The sequence below is a fragment of the Saccostrea cucullata genome, unplaced genomic scaffold (genome assembly GCF_032062105.1).
Source record: "Saccostrea cucullata isolate Sc308-1 unplaced genomic scaffold, CSIRO_AGI_Scuc_v1 ctg2216, whole genome shotgun sequence".
Taxonomy (NCBI): domain Eukaryota; kingdom Metazoa; phylum Mollusca; class Bivalvia; order Ostreida; family Ostreidae; genus Saccostrea; species Saccostrea cuccullata.
Window position 1 is genome coordinate 118,736 of NW_026919977.1, and position 25,070 is coordinate 143,805.

Consider the following 25,070-nt stretch of genomic DNA (forward strand, 5'->3'; position numbering starts at 1 on the left):
ATTGCACTACAAAGGAGAAAGTTAAGATCAATTCATCCCTTGATAGTAATTAGTGGACATGCATCCAATCAAAGATTAATTAATGAGTTCTATGTAGGGAAGCTAGCTGTCTCAATCATTTCTGTTAGAGCATCTCTGATCAAGCAGCTCTTATCTGAATCCTTTGGGAATAAGATAGAAGTGCTGGTCAGTTTGAATAGCAGTTGTCATTCGATGGCCATGCAGTTTCCTATTTCTAAAATCAATTTGGTTTAGATTAAGTTTTTCAGACTTATTAATTAAATTGATAAATTTTTAATTCTTTTTTTTTTTTAAATATCAAGTGACAAATTTCAGAGCATCATGTCCCACATGAAAGATATGTGCGTATGTGTATGTTTGTGGAGGAGGGGCATTTGTCAAGCTTTAATGAAACCAGTTGATGATTATTTGTTATAATTAATGCTTACACCACAGGAGATGTTTAAACAATTATTACAAGGAATGGAAAAATTACGGAAATCCTTTTAAAGTTTGACATGATTTTCTTGCACTCTGAACTGTTTATAATAATTAAATGAATAATATTTGACGGGAGTATCAGGCTGAGGCGGTGCACTTTATTAATTTTTAAAATGAATTTGATATAAATTTATCTAGATTTAATTGATTCTGTATAATACTTTTTTTTTAACAATCAATTTGCAAGAGTATCATGACAAATAGTTCCAATTTATTTTTTCAATCAAATAAAAAAAAACTGTTACAATGTATTAGTATTGATGTTTTATTTGGTTGCACCTTAGTTTCATTGATAAAGAAAAATATAATGAGCAATTACATTTTCACTCAAATTGTTTCTAAGAAAATAGTGAACACCTTTTAATAGATCCATAAATATTTGTGACTTTGCACCTACAGGTACTCTGAAAAACCCAGTGGGGGTATTTGTCCCTATTGGACAATTCTAGTTTTCATTGATGGAACATATTTTGTAGGAATATTCTCTAAACTGTTAAAGACTGCAGATAAATTTTTGGAGAAATTCAACATAAGACGATTAAAGTTTGGCACGATCATGGAATTTCTGGACAGATTTGGAATGACAGAGAGTAAGGCTGCAATGGCAAGAGTGATGATGGAAATAAAGGTATGCCAGGTTTTTTTTTTAGCTCTACTGGTCAGAGACTATTGTTTCAAAATGCTACTCCTCATACAGTTTGGTTCGATTTTAATATAACTTGGCACACAAGTAGACTACATTAAGATACATAATTCTGTGCATCGGTTGTTGATTTCAATGAACGGTGTTGCCATGGTTACTAAGAATAGAAATTTTTGTGAAATTGTTTCAAAATGCTACTCCTCGTACAGTTTTAGTTCGATTTCAATATAACTTGGCACACAAGTAGACTATATTAAGATACATAATTCTGTGCATCGGTTTTTATTAGCTCACCTGAGCCGAAGGCTCAAGTGAGCTTTTCTGATCACATTTTGTCCGGCGTCCGTCTGTCTGTCTGTCCGTCCATCTGTCTGTCCGTAAACTTTTCACATTTTCGACTTCTTCTCAAGAACCGCTGGGCCAATTTCAACCAAACTTGCCACAAAGCATCCTTGGGTGGAGGGGATTCAAGTTTGTTCAAATGAAGGGCCACACCCTTTTCCAAGGGGAGATGATTATGAATTAGTGAAAATTTATTGGCATTTTTAAAAAATCTTCTTCTCAAGAACCACTGGTCCAGGAAAGATGAAACTCATGTGGAATCATCCTCAGGTAGGGTAGATTCAAGTTTATACAAATCATGACCCCCGGGGGTTGAGCGGGGCCACAATGACCGACCAAATTTTTACATAGAGACATATAGAAAAATTCTTTAAAAATCTTCTTCTCAAGAAATACAAAGCCATGAATGGTCATATTTATATGGAAGCATTCTCAGGTAGTGTAGATACAAGTTTGTTCAAATCATGACCCCCCGGGGGTAGGGAGGGGCCACAATTGCGACCAAAGTTTTACATAGAAATATATAGGAAAATTCTTGAAAAATCTTCTTCTCAAGAATAACGAAGCCATGATTGGTCATATTTATAGGGGTAGGGCGGGGCCACAATAGCCAACCAAAGTTTCACATAGAAATATATAGGAAAATTCTTTAAAAATCTTCTTCTCAAGAAATACAAAGCCATGATTCATCATATTTATATGAAAGCATCTCCAGGTAGTGTAGATTCAAATTTGTTCAAATCATGACCCCCGAGGGTAGGGCGGGGCCACAATGGCCGACCAAAGTTTTACATAGAAATATATAGGAAAATTCTTTTATAAATCTTCTTCTCAAGAAATACAAAGCCATGATTGGTCATATTTATATGGAAGCATCCTCAGGTAGTGTACATTCAAGTTTGTTTAAATCATGACCCAGGGGTAGGGCGGGGCCACAATGGCCGAACAAAGCTTTACATACAAATATATAGAAAAAATCTTTAAAAATCATCTTCTCAAGAATAGTAAACCATGATTGGTCATGGGACCTCTTTTGGATTAAAACTTTTCAATGATAAACCAATTTTTTACTTTTTCCTAGCCACAGTTGTCAGGTGAGCGATGTGGCCCATGGGCCTCTTCTTTTGATGAGTGGCAAGGATCATTTTTCTATTTATTGCTGTTTTTAAAGTTTCAAGTCGCTACTGCTACTTTTCTCTTCCATTGTTTTAAGTATAAACCAGTAGAGCTACAGTCTCGACAGAGACTTCTGGTTTTACTGAAGATAAGACTTTTGAACAGTATGAACAAATCTTGTTTTAAAAAAATTAGTACAATTAAACATGTTATGCTTATAGCTATGCTTATAGCATGCATGCTTTTAATGAGTTATCATTTGATGCTTTCGGCAAATTTTCATTCTCTGACATATTGTGAATTTCCCAGCTGGCATTTCTTTTTAAGTTTGTGTAACTGTAATTGATAAATGAAAGCATTAATATTCCTTTTAATAGAAATAAACATTTTATCTCATACATGTTGGGGTTACAACCCATTAAATAAACTTATCAGTATGCTTTATCCATGGGTAGATGCTTTATCAATAGCACTTTCGTTTTTAGCTCTACTGGTCAGAGACCAGAAGAGCTTATGCGATAGTAATGAGTCCGTCATCCGTCCGTCTGTCTGTCTGTCTGTAAACAATTTTTCAAAATGCTACTCCTCCTACAGTTTTGGTCCGATTTCAATATAACTTGGCACACAAGTAGACTACACTAAGATACATAATTCTGTGCATCGGTTTTTGATTTCGATGAACGGTGTTGCCGTGGTTACTAAAAATAGAAATTTCTGCTGTCCTCAAACTAAGATACATAATTCTGTGCATCGATTTTTGATTTCAACGAACAGTGTTGCCGTGGTAACTAAAAATAGAAGATTCTGAGAAATTCTTTTAAAATGCTTCTCCTACAGTTTTGGTCCGATTACAATATAATTTGGCACACAAGTAGACTATACTAAGATACATAATTCTGGTCATCGGTTTTTATTTTGATGAATGGCAAGGATCATTTTTCTATTTATTGCTGTTTTAAAGTTTCAAGTCCCAACTGCTACTTTTCTCTTCCATTGTTTTAAGTATAAACCAGTAGAGCTACAGTCTCGACAGAGACTTCTGGTTGACATGATACCTCGCTTCAAGATTTTATTTTATTGAAACTTTTATTTGAGAAAATTATTGCCCTAATGAAATGAATGATAAAGAGCAATAATATTAAAAGCAAGAAAAAGACTCATATTTGTCAAAGAAGTGTTTTGTTAGCTGTACTGGTCAGAGACCAGAAGAGCTTATGCGATAGTAATGTGTCTGTCGTCTGTCTGTCTGCCTGTAAACCATGTTTCAAAATGCTACTCCTCCTACAGTTTTGGTCCGATTTCAGTATAACTTGACACTCGAGTAGACTACACTAAGATACATAATTCTGTGCATCAGTTTTTGATTTTGATGAACAGTGTTGCCATGGTTACTAAAAATAGAAAATTCTGTGAAATTCTTTCAAAATGCTTCTACTCCTACAGTTTTGGTCCGATTTCAATATAACTTGGCACACATGTAGAATGCATTAAGATACATACTTCTGTGCATCGGTGTTTGATTCCAATGAACGGTGTTGCCATGATTACTAGAAATACATTGTAGAAATTTCTGTGAAATTCTTTCAAAATGCTACTCCTCCTACAGTTTCGGTTCGATTTCAATATAAGTTGGCACACAAGTAGACTACACTAAGATTCATAATTCTGTGCATCGGTTTTTGATTTTGATGAACGGTGTTGACATGGTTACTAAAAATAGAAATTTCTGTGAAATTCTTACAAAATGCTACTCCTCCTACAGTTTTGGTCCAATTTCAATATAACTTGGCCCACAATTAGACTTTACTAAGATACATAATTCTGTGCATCGGTTTTTATTTTGATGAGTGGCAAGGATCATTTTTCTATTTATTGCTGTTTTCAAGTCTCAAGTCCCAACTGCTACTTTTCTCTTCCTTTGTTTGAAGTATAAACCAGTAGAGCTACAGTCTAGACAGAGACTTCTGGTTTTATCAAGAAACCTGTATTGGCTACTTGAACTGAAGACAGATGTTACCCCCCCCCCCCCCCCCCCCCCCTTTAAATAGCCCGTGTGAGAGTTTATACTTAAAAAATGAAATTTTTAAAATGTGCCAATTTCAGCGATTTTTCATTTTTATTTTAATAAATGTATTCAGAACACCTAGAAAACACATATTACACAAAATACACCATCCTGAAAGCAAGCGCCTATACTTTTCCCCACTATATTGTCAAACTTCCGAAAGTTATTTTCGAACGAGTTGTTGAAAATCGACGAAATCAACTTCTTCCGGCAGAGATCAGCTATGTGGAGGAATAGAGAAATGTTTGAAAACGCGAGAAAGCGATCGAATGGTGCTAGATAAAAGATTGCAAATATTTTATTTCAATAAATTAGAGTATCCGATGCTGATGAACAGCCCAGTATACCCCAGAAACCCTTAAAGTAAGTCAGTCAGAGGTCCCAGGCAAAATCCAATATGGAGGGGTAGTTGCAGGCCTTGTTTATATCAGGTCCAGCACAATACCCCGATAAAGGTATATAGCTTGATGAAGCTATATAGCTTTATCAAGGTATTTAAAATACCTTGATCAAGGTATTTCATGTAATGAAAATTCAAAAAAATTCTTTAAAAATTAAATACTGAAAGTCGAGTTCTGAGTTTTTGTCAGTGTGTCTACTTGTGCATGAAAAACACTCTGGTATCAAAAAGAAAGCATTAAATAACGTCTCCTTACACGACACATTTTTATACTGATTTGTTAGTGTTTGAGTATTTTACATGCATGGATGAATTTACTGACAACAACTCAGAACTCGATTTTCAGTAATACCTTGATAAAGCTATATACCTTTATCGGGGTATTGTGCTGGACCTGTATATTATAGTATAGAGGGGTAGACCTATATATATACTTATCATACGTCATTTACAGAATTACATGGGGAGCGCCTATGGTTATTTTTATAGTATAGAGGGGTAGACCTATATATATATATATATATATACTTATCATACGTCATTTACAGAATTACATGGGGAGCGCCTATGGATGGATAAAGCCAATATCAAATCACACAATATAGATTTCCTCTATGTATTCAAAGAAAGATCTGTAATAAATTCAGCTCTTAAATTATTTGGAAGCTTTACACCTGTTATTTTTAATATTTAGAACATCATAGATGACACAGCCTGTATAAATCCTTATGAGATGACAGAAGATCAGCTTGTAAATGAACTGACAGAGAGGGGTAAAGACACAAAGGGATCAAGAGAACAGCTGATTGAAAGACTGGTGCAGTTAGACAAAGGTATGTGTTTAAAAAGACGAGTACTTCAAAGGAATTTTGTTATATTTATAGATAGTTCAAATGTTCTCATATTACATTTAATTTTGTAGGTTGCCCTTTGCTGTCCTTCACCATGCCAAAAAATAATGTCTACTGCACCTTTGACAGCATGTGTCTCGGGTTAGAATGTTGCATCAACATTAAGTTTGCTGTTTTCTTAAAAATCTTAAAAGTGTGGGCACGCTTTGATCCATGTGCTTCTCCTCAAATGTTTTTCACCCTTGGTTTGGACTCGTACACATACAGAATTGAGATACCAAGTGATATAACCTATGATGGTATGCTCTTAATTAATGATTTAGTTATGTACTGTAAAAATAGTCAAAGTATGGTCATGTGCTCTTATTTGTTTTCCAACCTGAGTTTGAACTACACTCTTTTATTTTCTTGTTGAAAATTTACTGATTGACCTTTTCTTTTGCTATGGTCATTAAGGTTATGAAGGAGAACTGAGGTCAGGAAATAAGCTGAATATATTAGGAGGCTTAGAAGCAGTCATTAGGTAAATATATCACTTGAATATACTGTAAAAGCAGAAATATTCATGGGGGATTGAATTTTGTTGCTAAAATTTATCAACGAAAATATATCCCACATGAAATTTTTATACGACTATATTTTGCATTGATTTAATTTTGAAACAACAAAATTTTATGTCCACGAAAACGTTTTAGATGACAAATCAATGAAATTTTATGCCCAAGAAAATTTGTTTCTACAATTTATAGATTCATGTACTCAAAGCCAAGAAGAATTCATTTCTAATGTTTCTTTTGAAATTTTTGAATTCCATTTTAAAAATTGATTTGATTTCAAAAGGTTCTTTTTAAATCATTATTTACTAGGTACAACATATTCAAAGGTGTAAATGCCACTTTGGTAACATTTGGAGTTGGACTATGTAGCTTTAATGATTCAGAAAACTGTCTAGTGTTTATTAACTTGTTGGATAATGCTGTTCTTCCCGTGCCTACTTGTTTACCTGATGGATCTCTATTGTGGCCTAAGTGTAAGTAGTATATAGCTGCATTGTCTCAACAATAACATAGTTATCAATATTTGCAATTTCAACCTTTTTCCACCTATGAAAATGTAAGTCAACTTTGTGTTCATCTCCACAAAATTATATCTAAGTACAATACAGCAGAGAACACATATTCTTTATGAGTAAATCATGAAGAATATGCTCTCTGCCTAATTGTAAAATCCATGTCTCCTACTTTTTTGCTGAGGACTGATGTTTGCTAACTCAATATTCAAATTTTATTAGCTCACCTGAGCTGAAATCTCAAGTGAGCTTTTCTGATCACATTTTGTCCGGCGTCCGTCTGTCTGTCTGTCCGTCTGTCTGTAAATTAACTTTTCACATTTTCGACTTCTTCTCAAGAACCGCTGGGCCAATTTCAACCAAACTTGCCACAAAGTATCCTTGGGTGGAGGGGATTCAGGTTTGTTCAAATGAAGGGCCACACCCTCATTCAAGGGGAGATAATTTGGAATAAATGAAAATTTGGTGGCATATTCAAAAAATCTTCTTCTCAAGAACCACTGTGCCAGGAAAGATGAAACTTATGGGGAAACATCCTCAGGTAGTGTAGATTCAAGTTTGTTCAAATCATGACCCCCGTGGGTAGGGCGGGGCCAAAATGGCCGACCAAAGTTTTACATAGAAATATATAGGAAAATTCTTTAAACATATTCTTTTCAAGAATGACAAAGCCATAATTCATCATATTTATATGGAAGCATGCTCAGGTAGTGCAGATTCAAGTTTGTTCAAATCATGACCCCCGGGGGTAGGGCGGGGCCAAAATGGCCGACCAAAGTTTAACATAGAAATATATAGGAAAATTCTTTAAACATATTCTTCTCAAGAATGACAAAGCCATAATTCATCATATTTATATGGAAGCATGCTCAGGTAGTGCAGATTCAAGTTTGTTCAAATCATGACCCCAGGGGATAGGGCGGGGCCAAAATGGCCGACCAAAGTTTAACATAGAAATATAATGGAAAATCCTTTAAAAAGCTTCTTCTCAAGAATGACAAAGCCATAATTCATCATATTTATATGGAAGCATGCTCAGGTAGTGTAGATTCAAGTTTGTTCAAATCATGACCCCCGGGGGTAGGGCGGGGCCAAAATGGCAGACCAAAGTTTTTAAAGATATATATAGGAAAATTCTTTAAAAATCATTTTCTAAAAAATAGCAAATCCATGATTGGTCATGGGACTACTTTTGGATTTAAACTTTACAATAAAAAGCCATTTTCTACTTTTTCCTACCCTTAGTGCTCAAGTGAGCGATGTGGCCCATGGGTCTCTTGTTATTTCTAAAATCAGCAGTTAATCTGATACATGAGTGGATTGCATAAATTAAGAAATTACATTTTTCTCATCTGTCTATAGATGAGAGGAAGTACAGAAATGAATCTTCTTTATCTAATATGACCTAATATAGTATTTATTGGGCTTGCAGTGGATTTCAAAAAACTGTTTTTGAAAGAAGCATTATATAAGCATATCAAAGAACAAGGAAAATCTGTCATCAAGGGGGTAACATCCAAGCTGATGGATGAATTCTTAAAGTTGTTGAAAATGGACAAGGTGAGTATTTTAAGTTACATATATATGTTAAGTTTTCGTTTAATTGGGACAGAGATAATGGAATTATCTAAGTAAAATAAATGTTTAAAATCTTGTAATATTGTTTTTTATGCATGTATATACATGTATCTTCAATGATAAAAGAGACATAAATAACAGAGATTCACAATTGTTTGAAACTATGCTGTATCCAGCAGCCTGCGAACATTTGTGAAAAATGCTTTTTTACACCAATTTTAGTCACATAACTGTACATACAATTGTGTATCTTTAGAACATCAAATGAAAACAAAAAACAAAACCCATTTAAGAAAAATGCAGGGATGCCTTAGAATTATTGTCTTTAACTCAGTAAATCTGCTGATGGCAGTGTTGCAACTCCATTTTATGCATCGTCTCTGCTTTAATGTAATTGTGAATTTGTGTAATAGTCATTCACATTCAGTGATAAACATATTTCTTTATTTGTCAAGCTTGTGATTTTCATGATCTACTGTTACAATCTTCAGGAAAAACTTAATGAAGATGTTCCATTGCCCAAGCCTGATAAAATGACTTTGGGACAGATTACAGCAGAGCTAGTACAGAGAAGCTTGTCTACAAGAGGTTCAAGATCAGAGCAGAATGAACGCCTCACAAAGGATGACTTGAGTATGAATAAAGCTTACTTTCATTTAACATTTTCAATGTACCATATATCGGAAAATGTGTTTTACTTCTAGCTAGGTTTCACATATAATTACTAGTGTGCCAATAATTGTAAGTTGCTTTTTTTTTTAATTTGAAATTTTGTTTATCACATTTAATATTTTTATAACCTTTGAATTCCAGCATGTACCAGTATTACCTTGAAAGAGGTACCACAGAGCCTCTCAGATTTTCTGTATTATAAAATTCAAAAAGACTGCTTGAGGATTGATGTGTGGGTTGACATTAATGTTAAACTGTTGGGCTATTCCTTCAGTAGAACTTTGTCCGCATTCATAGAATTGGATCCATGCAGTTTTGTTGTGCAAATTGGATTTGAAAAATACTTGTGGACAAAAGTTCTATTGAATTACAATTGGGGTAAGAATGTACTGCAGCTACAAACTGAGCAATGAACTTGTAACCATTACTACAAAAGAAATGCATTTTTTATCTCCCAAAGCTGAAAGAAAAAGATGAAAGAAATATTGAATAATATAATTTATTGTGTTTCTTTTTGTTTTCAATTTGCACAATTTTGTACATATTTATTTCAGCATAAGGGCATGTTACATTATCATGTTTTTAATTTTTAATTTTTTTTTTTTAATATTTTTTATAGGATCAAATGAAATGGCAGAAATAAGCTCAAATGTGAAAATCATGTGAGTATGATTAAGGAAAAGATATTTTGGTTGCTTGTATAACTTAATATCAGGACAGATAAAAGATCAGTTGTATCAAAAATTGTCTTATTATTTTAGGTACAGCATTGGAAGAAATGTTGATGAAGGAGTGTTCATTTTGAAGTTTGGACTTATGATTTGTTTGTCTTCACCAGCGGATTGCATTTTAGACAAATATCTGTTCACAGATTTGAGGATTCCTATTCCTGTGTGCAGAGACTTTGTTTTTCCAGGTAGTATTTGAAATGTGTTCCATTTAACTTTCAGAATTTAACATTCATATAAATAAAGAAAAAAATGAATTTATATGCATTTTGAAAACACCCACACTAATATTTTAATTGGATAGAAGGTACATGTATGTAATGTTTGTAGTTGGAGATGGATTTGATTTCAGTAGCAGGAGAGGTTTTATTTTTTAAATTTCACAGCATTAGAGTGCATTTTTAGCTCTACTGGTCAGAGACCAGAAGAGCTTATGCGATAGTAAGGTGTCCGTCGTCCGTCTGTCTGTCTGTCCGTCTGTCTATAAACAATTTTTCAAAACGCTACTCCTCCTACAGTTTTGATCTGATTTCAATATTACTCAGCACACAAGTAGACTACACTAAGATACATAAAATAGTGCATCGGTTTTTGATTTGGATGAACGGTGTTGCCATGGTTACTAAAAATAGAATTTTCTGTGAAATTCCTTTAAAATGCTACTCCTCCTACAGTTTTGATCTGATTTCAATATTACTTGGCACACAAGTAGACTACACTAAGATACATAAAATAGTGCATCGGTTTTTTGATTTCGATGAACGGTGTTACTAAAAATAGAATTTTCTCTGAAATTCCTTTAAAACGCTACTCCTCCTACAGTTTTGATCTGATTTCAATATAACTTGGCACACAAATAGATTACACTAAGATACATAAAATAGCATCGATTTTTGATTTCAATGAAGGGTGTTGCCATGGTTACTAAAAATAGAATTTTCTGTGAAATTCCTTTTAAACGCTACTCCTTCTACAGTTTTGGTCTGATTTCAATATTACTTAGCACACAAGTAGATTACACTAAGGTACATAAAATAATGCTTCGGTTTTTGATTTCAATGAATGGTGTTGCCATGGTTACTAAAAATAGAATTTTGTGTAAAATTCTTATAAAACAGTACTCTTTCTACAGTTTTGGTCTTATTTTAATATTACTTGGCACACAAGTTGACTTTACTAAGATACATAAAATAGTGCATCGGTTTTTGATTTCGATGAACGGTGTAGCCATGGTTACTAAAAATAGAATTTTCTCTGAAATTCCTTTAAAACGCTACTCATTCTACAATTTCGGTCTGTTTCAATATTACTTGGCAAACAAGTAGACTACACTAAGATACATAAAATAGTGCATCGGTTTTTGATTTCGATGAACGGTGTTGCCATTGTTACTAAAAATAGAAATGTCTGTGAAATTCCTTTTAAACACTACTCCTTCTACAGTTTTGGTCTGATGACAATGGCTTCTTTTCTCATCCTTTGTTATAAGTACAAACCAGTAGAGCTACAGTCTCGACAGAGACTTCTGGTTCATTCTTGAATCAATAATAAGAAACTTATGGAAGGTTTATTTAATATTATCTTATTATTAGGAAATGGATCATTTGCTGGACTGCTTGAAAAAATTGGAGGAAAAATGACAGAGGAAGCTTTTGAGCTTGTCCTAAGAAAGTTTGATCTGAATGTAAGCATAATTACATATGGGGCATGGAATTTCATCAGAAATATATGATGCATAATTATGGACTTCTTTAACTTGTTTCATAGATATAGACAGCTAAATGTATTATGAATAAATCAATTTTTAATTTTGCAGGATGTAATAACATCAGGACCATGCCCAGGCATTCCACCATCACCTGAAAGTAAGTGATGAAAACTTAAAATAATTGTATGATGAATGATATAGTATTATATATATCTGTGTGGTACACAATGCCCAATCATATAATTTCAGAAATATTCAGTCATCAAAGTTTGGAAAATAATTCTGAGCAACAGAGATAATTTGTAAAGTAAAGTGAAGGGTTTTGTCAAGCAAAATTGTGGACATTTAAAACCATAAATGATTCGTACACATAATTCCTGCAAATTGCATGCCAAGTATGCCCATGCATGCATTTTCTTTTTAAAACTATAAAAAGTAAAATATACAGAAAAACATAGTGTTTATAACTATAAACTTAAGATGCTTATGGCAGGTAAGTGTATCATGAACATGATCCAGTTGAGATTGAGATTTTGCTTGGTTTATGGTTTTGTCAAAGAGATTTTATCTATACGAGATGTTAAATTCAGACATAATATTACATTCCATTTTGCTGGAAGAACTACTGTTCTCTGAAATAGGCACATCAATCACTATGAAGTTCCCATTTTTTATCACTGCTTTAAGTGATGTTATTTATATTTTATTTGCAGATGGTATTTAGTTCTTATTTAATATATATCTCTTTAAATTTTAACAGACCCTATTAAACAGTGTTCAATGTAAAACAGGTAACTCTTGCATGATTGTAGGCTGTCCAACTGAGTTTGATGTGCGAAAGAATTTACCAGAAGAGCTGAAGAAGATGGTAACATGTGAACAGCCTCCTAATTGTTGGGGAATTGACTGTTGTCTTCAGCTGACTTTCAACATACCCCTGGGAGATACCAAAATAACTAAGAACATCCCCTTCTGGTTCAAGTTAGACCCATGTGATTTCTCCTTAGACGTTGCTTTTGGAAGGAAAACTCTTCTTAAAACACATTTGTTGGAATATGAGTATGGTAGGCAGGGCTCTTGATTCTCTAAATCTGGGGCCGATATTCGGCCCCATTCCCAATGCAAAAAAGGTACCTTTTTTCCCAAAAGAAAGGTGTAAATTTCCCAATTTCCATAGCAAAATGTTAATTAAAAAATAAAAGTCCATGAAACTTAATTGCAAAAAAAGAAACAACAACAAACAAAACACACTTGCAAATGAAAGTGAAACTGTACCACTATTTATTAGTTTGCGCCAATTGCATTTGTAAACTGGTTTGGGCTATTGTTTTTACAAAAATGTGTACTAACTATGAGTGCAGAGTATCTTGTCATGTAGTTTCGACAAAAAACATCATTTTGGTTTCAAAAAGAGAAATTTCATTTAAACATTAGTAAGCTGCTAGAAACATACCCAATACATAATATATACATAATGTTTGTTCTGTTTAACTGTTTATTCGAAACCAGAGTTAAATTGATGACAAATTGCTAGAAAAGCGAAATTTTAGGATTTTTTAAAATGAATTTTTGTTATCCAACTTTTTCCAAAATAACGATAATTTTCCCAATTTGAATGGCCCCAGCCCCAGTCCCAAAAAGTGGTGTGAGAGCCCTGGTAGGTGTAGTATAACATACTGCTTTAACTTTTAATCAGCAAGATATTTCAATTGCATTTTTTTTTATAATGAATGATAAGTTTTATGTGTCATTGATAACATGTTTTCTTCCAGGAAAGCAGCACACTTTGACACTTGGCTCTGGAAATCCACCTCCAGTTGAAATTATGTAAGATAGTATATTAAAACTTAAGTTTGAGATATACCTTATTGTATAGGCATAACCCTTACTACCTGTCTGTTAGTCTATCCAAATCCTTTCTGTCAGTATAATTTAAAGTTCAAGTCTTACCAGAAAAGTCATAGATTACCAGAAGGTTTCATCTGTGTCTCAGCTTGTAAGTCACTCAGACATGATGCCATAAATAAGTTTTGATAAAGTTGAACTTCTGGATTTTGATCCCTAATATGCCAAACATTATTTTGAATATTTTAAGAATTAGCCTGCCTCCTAATTTTCATCTCTTGATAAACATATACATCATAGTTTGATATTAGAACTGTGTGTTGTTTAATGAGAAGTATATGGAAAAAATTGTTTAGAAAAGTTGTAAGTCAATTAATATTAACTCAGTGGGATTCAAAAACAGACTCAGATCACTTCAACATATTCATGTTATTCAAGATATTGAAGCTCAATCTAGATATAACAAAGTTCAACTTTAATTAAACTAGAAAGAAAGTGTTTTGAGATGAAACGATCTTGATACAAAATTGAAAAGTAATTTTTTTTATTCTTGGAAGCTTATTTATTAATTTCGTCTATTATTCAGATAATGATGCTTTTTTTTTTTATATATATATAATTATACAGGTATAGGTTAGATCAAATTCCAGGAAACAAAGGCTTTATAGTGGATTTAAGAATACTCATTTGTTTTGACTTTGATGTGAAAACTACATGTATTCCAACAAATGATGGGATTCATCTATTGAAAAATCAGGAAATTCCACTCTGTGATCAGAGGCATTTGATTAACTTTAGCAGTGAGTATGCTTTGCATGGACTGATGAAGGTAGTCTTTAACTAAACATTCTTCCTTCATTGATCAAACTTGTGTTGGTTGGAAATAGGTCCCAAGGTTCATATTACGGGACTGAGTACTTCTTTAGAATCTGCATTTAATATGTATTTCATAGATTAACAGGTTCATATTTACATGTTAGAACAGATCCTGTGAAAATATCAAAAATATTTGACTGGTTCAGACATCAAATGATGATGCCTATTAGAATATGCAGCAATTTACACCAATGATCTGATGAAAATATTATATTTTATGAACAAATCAGGTCCATTTCCAGGTTTCTAGTACTTTTGGAAAAAATTTGATTTTGTACTTCTTTTAAAGATTTCTCATTGACTGATTGGATGAGGGAGAAGTCACTGGATCTGGATGAACAGCTGGCAGAGGGCGCTGTGATGTTACTGCTGGACCAGCTTAATCTGACCGACTTCTTCCAAAGACCCAAATGTGACAGAACAAGGATGCCATACATACCCTCTATACAAGGGATACACAATAGTATGTAAACCAAAGTTTAAGTGTCATGCTTTCTTTCTGTAAAATCTATAAAATTTGTATGCAAAAGATTTATTTTAATGCATTTTTGAAAAAAATAATCAGAAGAGTTTAATATAAATAGATTATGATCAATAAGTATGCAGTCTTAGAACAGAAAATAAATCACTTTGAAATATATCTGGGTAATAACTTAACAAAACATTACAGATTTTTGAAAAGGATAAATATATATACATGGATTTATTTTTTAACAGAATGTCCAAAGACCATTGTTTACCTTCCATCCAAGATCCCTGACCCAATGTCCTGCTATATACCTGACTACTGTACAGGGATAGAGTGCTGTGCTGACATTCCTGTCCTTGGCCTTGGGTTACATGTGTTTGCTTTTCTGGACCTGGACAAACTAGAGCTCCGAATAGGAATGGAAAACATTAAAGAGACCATCAAACTTAATGACTATGTATGGGGAGAGGTTAAATCTTACAGTGTGGCTGAAGGTCTTATCAAACTAAGGTAAATTGATGTTTCTATTAAGGGGGAGGTAAAGAGTTCAGATACTTAACTTGAAATATTTTACAATGAATTAATGTGTCTACAAGTAATTGTATTAGTTATGAATGAAATAAATATCCATGGTATTACCTTTTATCCTACGTAACGGCTCTAAGTTTAAGTATGTAAAAAAATAAATCAAAATTCAGGTGAGTTAGCAGAAGTTGAATAAGTATTGTAATATAAACATGTACTTTCATATTTTAAAAACTAGTTTGAATGTTAAATTCTTTATTTAGGTTAAGTGTGAAGCCAATAACAAATGAGAATGTATATGTTTTCAATGTTCATGCCTCTGTGTGTCTGAATGGAGGAAAGTGTTCAACTGACATCCCAATTTTAAGGAATACCAGGTTACCAACAATCAGAGCCATAATCACTGGAGAAAGCAAGAGTATGTAAAAAAAGAAAGTATAGATATGTGCCTATGAAGCAAAATGAAGCACAATCTCTTCCATAAATTAGCACAATAATGAATTTCAATGTATGTATGTACATGAAGTAACAAAGAAGAAACAGGGAAGAGGCATAAATAATTGATTACTGAAAATGAAAATTTTTACTCTATATCATGGGAAAAAACTATACTTGATACATGTATGACCGGTCAGCAGGGGATGCTCACTCCTCCATGGCACCTGATCATACCTCTAATGTTTTGGGGGTCCGTGTTTGCTCTGCTCCTATTTTATATTGTTTTATGGACTTTGAGATTGAATACTGTTCGTTATCTCCATATCCTTCATGTATGCAGAGGAATTTCTGCTTTTTTCTAAGCAATCAAAAAAAATGATATAAAAATTTATTGTTCATTTTGTGAACAGATTTTTCATTTACAAATTGGCTTCATGAGATGAACATAACACAGGAAAATCTAAGAGATAATGCAAAGGCTCTTCTGGTCCAGCAACTCGGTATTGACCAGTACTTGTTAGACACACCATGTGATTCATCTGGAGATGTGTATTCACCTAGTGTCCAAGGCTGGAAAAATGGTAAGTTAATAATCGAGTTGATCACTTGTCAACTGGCTGCAAAAGTTGCAGAGAACATCGGTTTTAAACAGCAAATTCAAGTCTATGTCTGCTCATTACAGAGTGTCCATTGGACTGGGTGGTTTTACCCCAGATTACCTCAGACAAAGTGAGATGCAGCCTTTCCTCTAACTGTACAAGGATAGACTGCTGTGTGGACTTCAGTCTGCTGAACCTCAAACTTCACTTCTTCCTACACTTTGATAGGTGTAATTATGTCATCTCTGGAGGAATCGAAAAGAAAACTTTCAGTTATGGACTGCTGGATTTCAATAGTTTCTGGGGTAATGTTTTTTTGTAATATTATTCATAAATGAAATTAAGTATAAGTGATTCAAGTACTTTTATTTTAAAGTCAGTTGTAGATGAGTCAAAAAAGGGTCAGGTGTAATGGCCGGTGTACAGGTATTTCCTTGCTAAGTATATTGTTATGACATGTCTATAACAGTGAATAAATTATTTTTCATGTTCTTCATCTCTTACATGGATATTTTTTCAGTTTGATTTTTTTTGGCATTTAGTTTCACAAAAGAATCAGGGCTGAACTACATGTGTAGGTTTGGTTGCTTAAGCAGTTTAACTGAAGTACTGATTGAATGAGCCAAAGCAATTGAGTGCAGTCAGATTCTGTTAGGAAAAAATCCACTTTTGATAGCATGAATGGCTAAGAGTTTGTGTTCAGTTGATAAGCTTCTCTCTGAATTCAATATTTCTATGGATTGACCTCATGAAAAGTGTATATGCTTGTTTAATAATTATATTTACTCAATTCTTGTACAATTTAGGTAGGGAAGTCTCCATGGATATTGGAAATGTTGTCTTCATCAAGTAAGTGTGTTTAGCTTTGTCTTTTTTTAAGTATCTTTTTCATCAAATGATTTTTTTTTTTTTTTTTCTTTTTGTCATAATGAAAAGAATAAAGATTTAAGTCATACATGAAGAACAATTTCTTTTTTCAGATTTAAAGCCACTCAGCTGGAAGTATCTAAGAAATATGTTCTAGACATGGGAGTTTCTGTGTGTTTAGAACCTGATGTCTGTGATTTGGATATTCCTATATTAAAAGAAGTCCTTATTCCAATTCTCAATTGTGACCTCACAATGGATTTCAATGTCAAAGGTGAGATTTTTTTTATCTACATCTGTAAGTAAGTGGGACACAAATTTTGATATTTTTGTCTTGCCATCTTAATTATTTCATAAAAAAAGAATAAATGAATGTTTTTCCCCATAGATTTTTCTCTTGTGAAATGGATGGATGACCAAGGTCTGTCATTTGATGGCAGTTTGTCCACAGCTCTGGCTGCTGCTTTGTTTAAGAAGCTGGGGATTGATTCCTTCCTGAAGAATCCAGCATGTGAAAGGACAGAAGCACCTTACAGTGTCAACAAACTGGACAACAGCGGCTGGTCCTCAGGTGCAAAATTTTGTACAGTTTAATTGTCATAATTATTATAATTCATAGAAATGAATACTGGCTTAAAATTTGAACTTTCCAGCAGTCTTGCATATTTAGGTAAAGTGTAACCTGATTTCCTTTATCAATATCACAAATAAGCAGCAATTCTGAATTTCAGATCTTGCTTTATTGCTTTGACATTTCGACAGTTTAATTTGCAAAAGTTTGTCAAAAGTTGTTTTTCATTACACAACATGTTTCTGAGTCTTAAACCATTTAAATCATTTTTCACAAAAATATGGCAGTTGTATAAGTCAAAAAAGTATACTCCTTATACAAAAATGAGACATATCTAGTACTAGTATATTTTTACATTTTTCTTCTGTTGGCTCAAATATTTGAGCTAAGTATTTTTGTGCATTACTTTCTCTGTGATCTTGCTTCGTGATGGGGAGGCCCGGGTCTGATTCAATCAATTAATCACCTGTGTTTATTTTGAATATAATTTGTGCACATGCAAACAGGGTGTATCAAAAAAATTATAATTAGGGCCCCGCTTGGCGTGCGCCCTATAGGGATCAGTCTGTCCCTCTGTCCGAGATCTCTTGTCTGGAGCTCTCCTTGGCCCAATCTGGCACATATTTCCCCCACACAGTGCCTTTGGGTAACCAGTGTGCAGTGACCTTGAACCATGTTTCTAGGTCAAAGGTCAAGGTCATAACAGAATTTTATGAAAAATCCTTATCCGGAGCATATCTTCTCTCTCCTTGGCCCAATCTGGCTCATACTTCACTCACAAAGTTCCACTGGTCAATGGATGTGCAGTGACCTTGGTCAAAGTTTCTAGGTCATGGTCAGAATTAACCTCTCTGTTTAAAATCTTTGTTTGGTGCATAATTTTTTCCCTTTAATTCCATTAAATTTATATAATTGTGGATACAAGATAACTTCGATATATATCTGTAAATTTGTAATATCTGTGAAGTCGTACTAAGTGACTTTTACTGTATTACACAAATGTTCCTCTTCAAAATAAACCCTTTAAACTACCTTACATTTTCATGTTTATTGTTGAAAGCGGGGCCCTCTGAGATGGCCACCATCTCAATGATACCTAGTTGTTTTATAGTTTTTAATCAGATTGTATTACGAATATAATGTTCTTGATAAATATGATTTTGTAGACTGTCCAGCTAAAATGTCTTTGCCCAAAATAAGAGGAACAACTGCCTGCTACATTAAAAACACATGTACAGCTATTAAGTGCTGTTTGGAGGTTGGAAAAGTTAGCAGAACTTTTGAGATTGAATTGGATATTGACTTCTGTAACCAGAAACTGACTTTTGGTATAGAGAAGCTTACAGAAACTGTTACTCTCCAAGGATTTGAGTATGGTATAAATTTTATGATTTTAATTCTATTTTTCCATATTGATTATGGAAAGGGTTGTCCGTAAAGTTCGTGGACAAGCTCAGAATTGAATAAAACTTGCGTCAGTGATATTTATTATTAGCATATTTTTAATCCTTTACTAAATGTGAACTGAGAAATGTAAAATCTGATTCAATTTCAAATGTTTAATTAAAATTATGACTTCATAATAAGACTTAGTATGGAGACCCGGAGCACCGCAAAATTTTAATTAAATTTTTTTTTATCACTTTATAAATTTCATTTGAATTTTATAAAATAATGCAGAAATTTGGATGACTTTTACATTATAAAGTTGACAAAAGTTATCACTTCAAACCTGCAAAATTTGAACATTGAAAGTTGTAAAATGGTTGAGCAATCAAAGTTAGAACATGTTAGGATGGATCGGAATTGTTCAAAACAGGGACGTTTTCGGAATAGGTGGAGCAGTGAGCAGTGATAAAAGTCTGCGTAGACATCGGATAAATACATACAGAGACCAATACATTTTGTAAACAACCGGGAAAAACTTAGTAAAAGGAGCCGTACATTAGTATTTGAGTGATATATAATATTTTCGGACAGAAGGAACAGTTTACAGGATGACATCCGTGAAGGAAAACCATCATTCCGAGATTGCAGTGCTGTAGAAAATGAACCTCGTAACGTGACTTTACCTTATCTCCATTAATAAAATCGTTTTTACGCGTAGAGAGGTTAGAGGATTGCAGGATATGAGACAGGCATTGTTAAATATTATTTTACGTATGAAACCTGAACATTTTGAGCACATATCTATGACTGGTTAAAGCGACATAAGAAATGTATTAAATGAAAAGGTAACTATATTGAGAAAAGTTACATGTACTCGTATTATGCTTTTGACGTCAGGTAACGTCATGAAATCTCAGTTTAGTGCTCCGGGTATGAGTGTGTGTCTTTTTTAATCTGAAAAAAAATATAACTATTTGTGCTTAGATTTTGTTGAAAACTTGCATGTTAATAAAATAAAACATGAATTTAATGAAAATAATAGTTTCATACATTTTATCAATGTTTGTCAATAATTATCAATGTTGTCCACGAACTTTACGGACAACCCTCGTATTTCTCACTTCACTTGAAAACAAAAAAACAACAACAACAACAAAAACAATTTATATAGTTTTTTTATGTAGTATATACATGTATGTTGGTATTCCATTCTATCTGTTTGTGAAATAATGTGTAGCCCAAACGTTTAGATATTGGAAACATTTATAGTTGTTTCGAAAGTAACCCTATTTTATATATAGTCATATAAGAATTTTGTTTGGGATTCAATTTCAATGATAATTTTTAACAACAAAATAAAATCCCCAACAATTTTGTCTGCTTTTACAGTTTTTATATTGGAGTGTTAAGAAAACTTTTAATTAATTTTTGCAGGCAAAAGAAAGGAAGTAGTCATCATGGGAATTGTCAGGATGTGGTAAGTTCTCTTTTTTTAGGGAAAACCTTGTTTGTTAGGGTTAAAGATGTATCTTAATTAAAATCAACATTAAGGTCCTCAATTTTCTACTTGTCTGGTATTTGGAAAGGATACCTGTGGAGAAGTGCATAAGAGTAATGTTTTATCTATTTAAAAGGTACACCATTTGGGATCATGAAGGGGAAGGGGTTTATGTGGTAACAGTAGATCTGGCAATCTGCTTTGAAGATAGAGGTGATTGTCTCATCAACACAAATATCCTAAATCAATTCAAATTGTCAAAGCAGGCATGTCTTTGGGGAACATCATTCTTGAGCCAAGGTTGGTGTTAATAATTAAGACTCTCTAGCGTGAATTATTTTAAATTTGAATTTTAACTGCATGCATTCAAGTAGATATTAAAAACTATATACTTAAGAAGAGTGCTTAGTCTATTTGTGCACTACCCCCCAGATTTTGAAATAATATAGATTTATATTTATTATTTTGTTTCCTTTTGTCAGATTTTTCCCTGAAGCAGTTTATGGATGATGCTGCCATCACAGCATATGACCAGATAAAAGGTCTTGCTCTTGATAAACTGAAAGAGGCACTTGGTCTTCCTACCTTCTTGAATGATCCCCCTTGTTCATTGGTAGGCTCTGCCTATGTACCAAATACCAATGGAATCAAAAAAGGTTTTAACATTTTTGAACCAATTGATTTGAAACATGTTCTCTTAACACATTATAATAAATGATTATAAATGAATTCAACATTTTCTGTCTTGTAGTGTGCTCAAGGGACATTTCTTCCCTTCCAACACTCCCCAGCAACATGGTTTGTCAGATCACAGAGTCCTGTACAGGAGTTGACTGTTGTATTAGAGCAGAGCCAATCCACCACAACTTCCATGCCTACCTTGACATTGATCCATGTAACTTCACCATCAGATTTGGTATTGATAAATTCCAGTTTCAGATCTACATGCAGGAGTACAGTTTTGGAATAGAAAAAGATGTCAGACTGGTCAATGTTGTTCGTATTAAGTAAGTATCTTGGGTTTTTTTGTACCATTAATGGCTTTGCATGTTTTAAACACACAAATAAAACAGATTGGGGGGATCTTTTTAACTGTATCAATGAGAGGTTTCGTTTAGGCTTCAGTTTATCAAGAACATGGGATCACAGCTGGAGAATTGCCTTTGAGCTTTTACAATAAAATGTTTTTTAGGTCTTCTTTGCTTTTAAAAAATTTCTTTAGGCAGGAGACACAAAATTAACTTAAATGTTTTTTCAGAAAGAAAACATTTCATTAAATTATGAGTCTGTGTCAGTAAGGGTTGAAAAACTCTGAAAAACATTTAAAACAATATACTCAAAATTACCTGTAAGCCATGTTGATCTTGACAGGTTCCAGATATGGGATTTATCAGCTGAGAACCAGTATCTTATCAATCTCAGATTTAGTGTTTGCTTTGATTCAAAGTCGGCTTGTTTACTGGATAAGGTAATTTTCCACGAGAAGCGTCTGCCAAAGAAAGTTTGTGATTTTGCTGGAGCAGCACTGATACAAGGTTTGTATGATGTTTTATAGTCCTATACAAATTATCAAATTCATATTCCTACAAAATTATCAAATTCATGTTCCTGGGTTTGGGATCAAGCTGCAGATTAAGCTGGTTGTCAAATACTGAAATTTATTGTAAATTTGCCTAATCTTCTGTTCCCTTGATGGCTCTCAATTCAAAGCCAAAGATCAGTGCTATTCTGTATCACTGTTGGATCACACAACATGCATGTAATTAGGTAAGTTTTGAACTGGGCACTAGGGTTTGATTCTTGATCATTTTGAAAAAATTCAAGCCTGAGACATTGCCCTACTTGGTTGAAATGTAAATGTCATTTTAGAATTTTATTTCTGTGTTCACTTGAAATCTGTATAATCACATAAGTAGTATATTAACTCTTCACATATCAACTTGGCCCCATTTTAAGCTCAACTTGACAAAGTTGAGATTACTCATACTATAACCCCAATATTGGCATCACCTTTAGCATTGCAATCAATCCAAGTTTAAAAAAAAAAAAAAATGAACAGGTTTTAGATACAAATCCTGTTTCTCAGATGGATGAATTAATTTTTTTTCACCAGACTTTTCACTGGAGGAATGGAAGACATCTCTTGGTTTATCAACAGAGAATCTACTGCCCACCCTGACAGATCAGCTGATGGAACATCTAGGGATTGCTGGATACTTAAAACGACCCCAGTGTAGTATAAATGATATGCTCAGCAGTATGGAGAGATGGATTGACAGTATGTAAAAATTAGTTGTGGCAATGTAAAGATTCCCAGGTAATGCAGATTCAAGTTTGTTCAAATCATGGCCCCAGGGGATGGGTCACAAGGGGGGGGGGGGGTGTTAAAGATTAAGCATCCTTAGTTGCATAAATTCAGCTTTGTTTAAATCATAAGGGTAAAGGGGTATGATGGATAAAAGTTTATGTTGGGGAAAAAGTCTTTTTAAAAAATCACAAAAAGCAATGCTATATATTTATATATGCAAGTCTTGCAAATCCATTTTTTTTTCAATTTCATGGTTCCTAGGTAGGTAGGTCCACAATTAGGGACACCTTTGGACTAGAGTTGGCTCTAAGTATGGGATTTTTCACATTTTGCATGAGAATGAAGAAGGAATAGAATCTTTTAAGATTCTTCAGAAGAAGAATGGGACTCAAGTAACTTTCTAGCATTGTTGTCTTTAGGCATTGTGTATTTCTGATTTCAATTTCAGAGTGTCCAAAATCCCAACTGTACAAGAAACCAAGCCTGGCAGGTCTACCAGTGTTGTGTTCCATCTCCTCTAGATGTACAGAGATTCACTGCTGTGTGCAAGTAAAGCCAATAGGAAGAAACTTTGAGACTTACCTCAATCTTGACACATGTAACAAAACTTTGGTTGTCGGAATTGAGCAGTATAGAAGAAAATTTAGTCTCCACAACTACACTTTTGGTAATGTACAATTTTCATTTTTCACTTAGAACATTGAGCCCTATAATAAGTAAATGATCCCAACTGATTTTGTAGTCACAAGATCAAAGATCAAGGTCATACTGGACATAAAGATATTCATTTTCTACCCAAATCATAAAGTCCATTACTCAACTGATATCAATTTGGCACATTGGTTTTGAGTATATAATACCTTTCTGTATCCTCACAAAGTCAAATTAAAGGTCATTATAATAAAAGTTGACATATATACATAACTACTTTATCTGTATCCTGAGAACTCTTTTGCTTGACAAACCCAAAGTTGGTACAATGCCCCCTCCCCCCCCCCCAAAAAAAAAAAAAAAAAGAAAGAAAGAAAACTGCTACAAGGGTCAACTACTAATCAATGACAAAGAAAGATGGTGTTTGCTAAAGATCTTTAGAACATTGTGCTGAACTGACTCCATATTTTGTACATTGGTTCCCCTTTTTTTGAGGGCAAGAAAATATATTGTCATAAGAACTATTACGAAGATTGTGACTGATAAATATCTGCATTGAGACCCTTTGCTTGACATGTATCCTTTCATGAAATGAAGAATTGGGTCTGTTCCTTATTATTATATTTTAAAGGTATTTTAACATCTCAAAACATGCTAGGTTGCAGATGTGTCAAATTATTGTGAAAATATTAGAAGTTTATGAAGTGTATTAAGTTTAATTTACTAAATTAGAATTGTCAAATTCTTTGTTGCTTTATATTGAGTTGTGATGAATCTTTTTTCAGGAACAAAGAGAAAGTTTTGGCTGCAGAATATTATAAAGATAGAGTATGTTTGTGCTCATTTTATAAATCTTTGATGTAAATTAAGAAAGATCTTTGAATTTTACCCATTTGATTTTAAAAAATTATATTCTGAAAATCAAAAAAAAAATCTGAAAATTTACTTCCTTGAAAAACATGCTTTAATATCCAGCTTTTCTAATTATATTCATTTATATTGAATGGATTTGAAGTAATCATGTTGTATTTTGAATGTTTTTTTGTGGTCATTTTAGATACAGTATTGAAGACCTTGTTGGATATACCAAGTACTTGGTGAACATGAAAGTTGAAGTCTGTTTGGAGAGAAACAAGCCATGTATATTTTCCCAGAACATTGCAAAAGATATGTACCTTCCAAAAATTGAGTGTAACTGGTCATTAGTCTCTTCTGGTAGGTTAATTAGTCATCAAGTTTTAAGATAAGTTAAAATGAAAACTGTCAAAGAGATTGAACATCAGTTCAAGTTGTTTCACTGTACATTTGAACAATTTCAGTTTTACCATATTCTTTGCACAGCACTCTCTGACACAATGTCT

General features: G+C 33.4%; 1 protein-coding gene across 1 annotated transcript in view; it reads left to right on the forward strand.

The window, feature by feature from the left end:
• LOC134241150 (uncharacterized) overlaps positions 1–25,070 on the forward strand; it is a gene marked incomplete at its 3' end in the record, with an annotated part of 115,081 nt that overhangs the window by 69,588 nt on the left and 20,423 nt on the right. Inside the window, exons 29-61 of the mRNA XM_062723235.1 lie at positions 978–1,129; positions 5,762–5,900; positions 5,990–6,217; positions 6,375–6,441; positions 6,785–6,948; positions 8,420–8,547; positions 9,057–9,198; positions 9,379–9,615; positions 9,857–9,899; positions 9,999–10,153; positions 11,558–11,649; positions 11,782–11,830; positions 12,486–12,737; positions 13,446–13,500; positions 14,146–14,318; positions 14,684–14,857; positions 15,112–15,373; positions 15,652–15,806; positions 16,237–16,407; positions 16,509–16,730; positions 17,232–17,274; positions 17,406–17,566; positions 17,681–17,863; positions 19,030–19,239; positions 20,687–20,729; positions 20,887–21,050; positions 21,233–21,406; positions 21,502–21,757; positions 22,122–22,285; positions 22,864–23,028; positions 23,507–23,725; positions 24,495–24,537; positions 24,767–24,924. Coding sequence (XP_062579219.1) covers positions 978–1,129; positions 5,762–5,900; positions 5,990–6,217; positions 6,375–6,441; positions 6,785–6,948; positions 8,420–8,547; positions 9,057–9,198; positions 9,379–9,615; positions 9,857–9,899; positions 9,999–10,153; positions 11,558–11,649; positions 11,782–11,830; positions 12,486–12,737; positions 13,446–13,500; positions 14,146–14,318; positions 14,684–14,857; positions 15,112–15,373; positions 15,652–15,806; positions 16,237–16,407; positions 16,509–16,730; positions 17,232–17,274; positions 17,406–17,566; positions 17,681–17,863; positions 19,030–19,239; positions 20,687–20,729; positions 20,887–21,050; positions 21,233–21,406; positions 21,502–21,757; positions 22,122–22,285; positions 22,864–23,028; positions 23,507–23,725; positions 24,495–24,537; positions 24,767–24,924 — 5,043 coding nt within the window. The remainder of the gene's footprint in view (positions 1–977; positions 1,130–5,761; positions 5,901–5,989; positions 6,218–6,374; positions 6,442–6,784; positions 6,949–8,419; positions 8,548–9,056; positions 9,199–9,378; positions 9,616–9,856; positions 9,900–9,998; positions 10,154–11,557; positions 11,650–11,781; positions 11,831–12,485; positions 12,738–13,445; positions 13,501–14,145; positions 14,319–14,683; positions 14,858–15,111; positions 15,374–15,651; positions 15,807–16,236; positions 16,408–16,508; positions 16,731–17,231; positions 17,275–17,405; positions 17,567–17,680; positions 17,864–19,029; positions 19,240–20,686; positions 20,730–20,886; positions 21,051–21,232; positions 21,407–21,501; positions 21,758–22,121; positions 22,286–22,863; positions 23,029–23,506; positions 23,726–24,494; positions 24,538–24,766; positions 24,925–25,070) is intronic.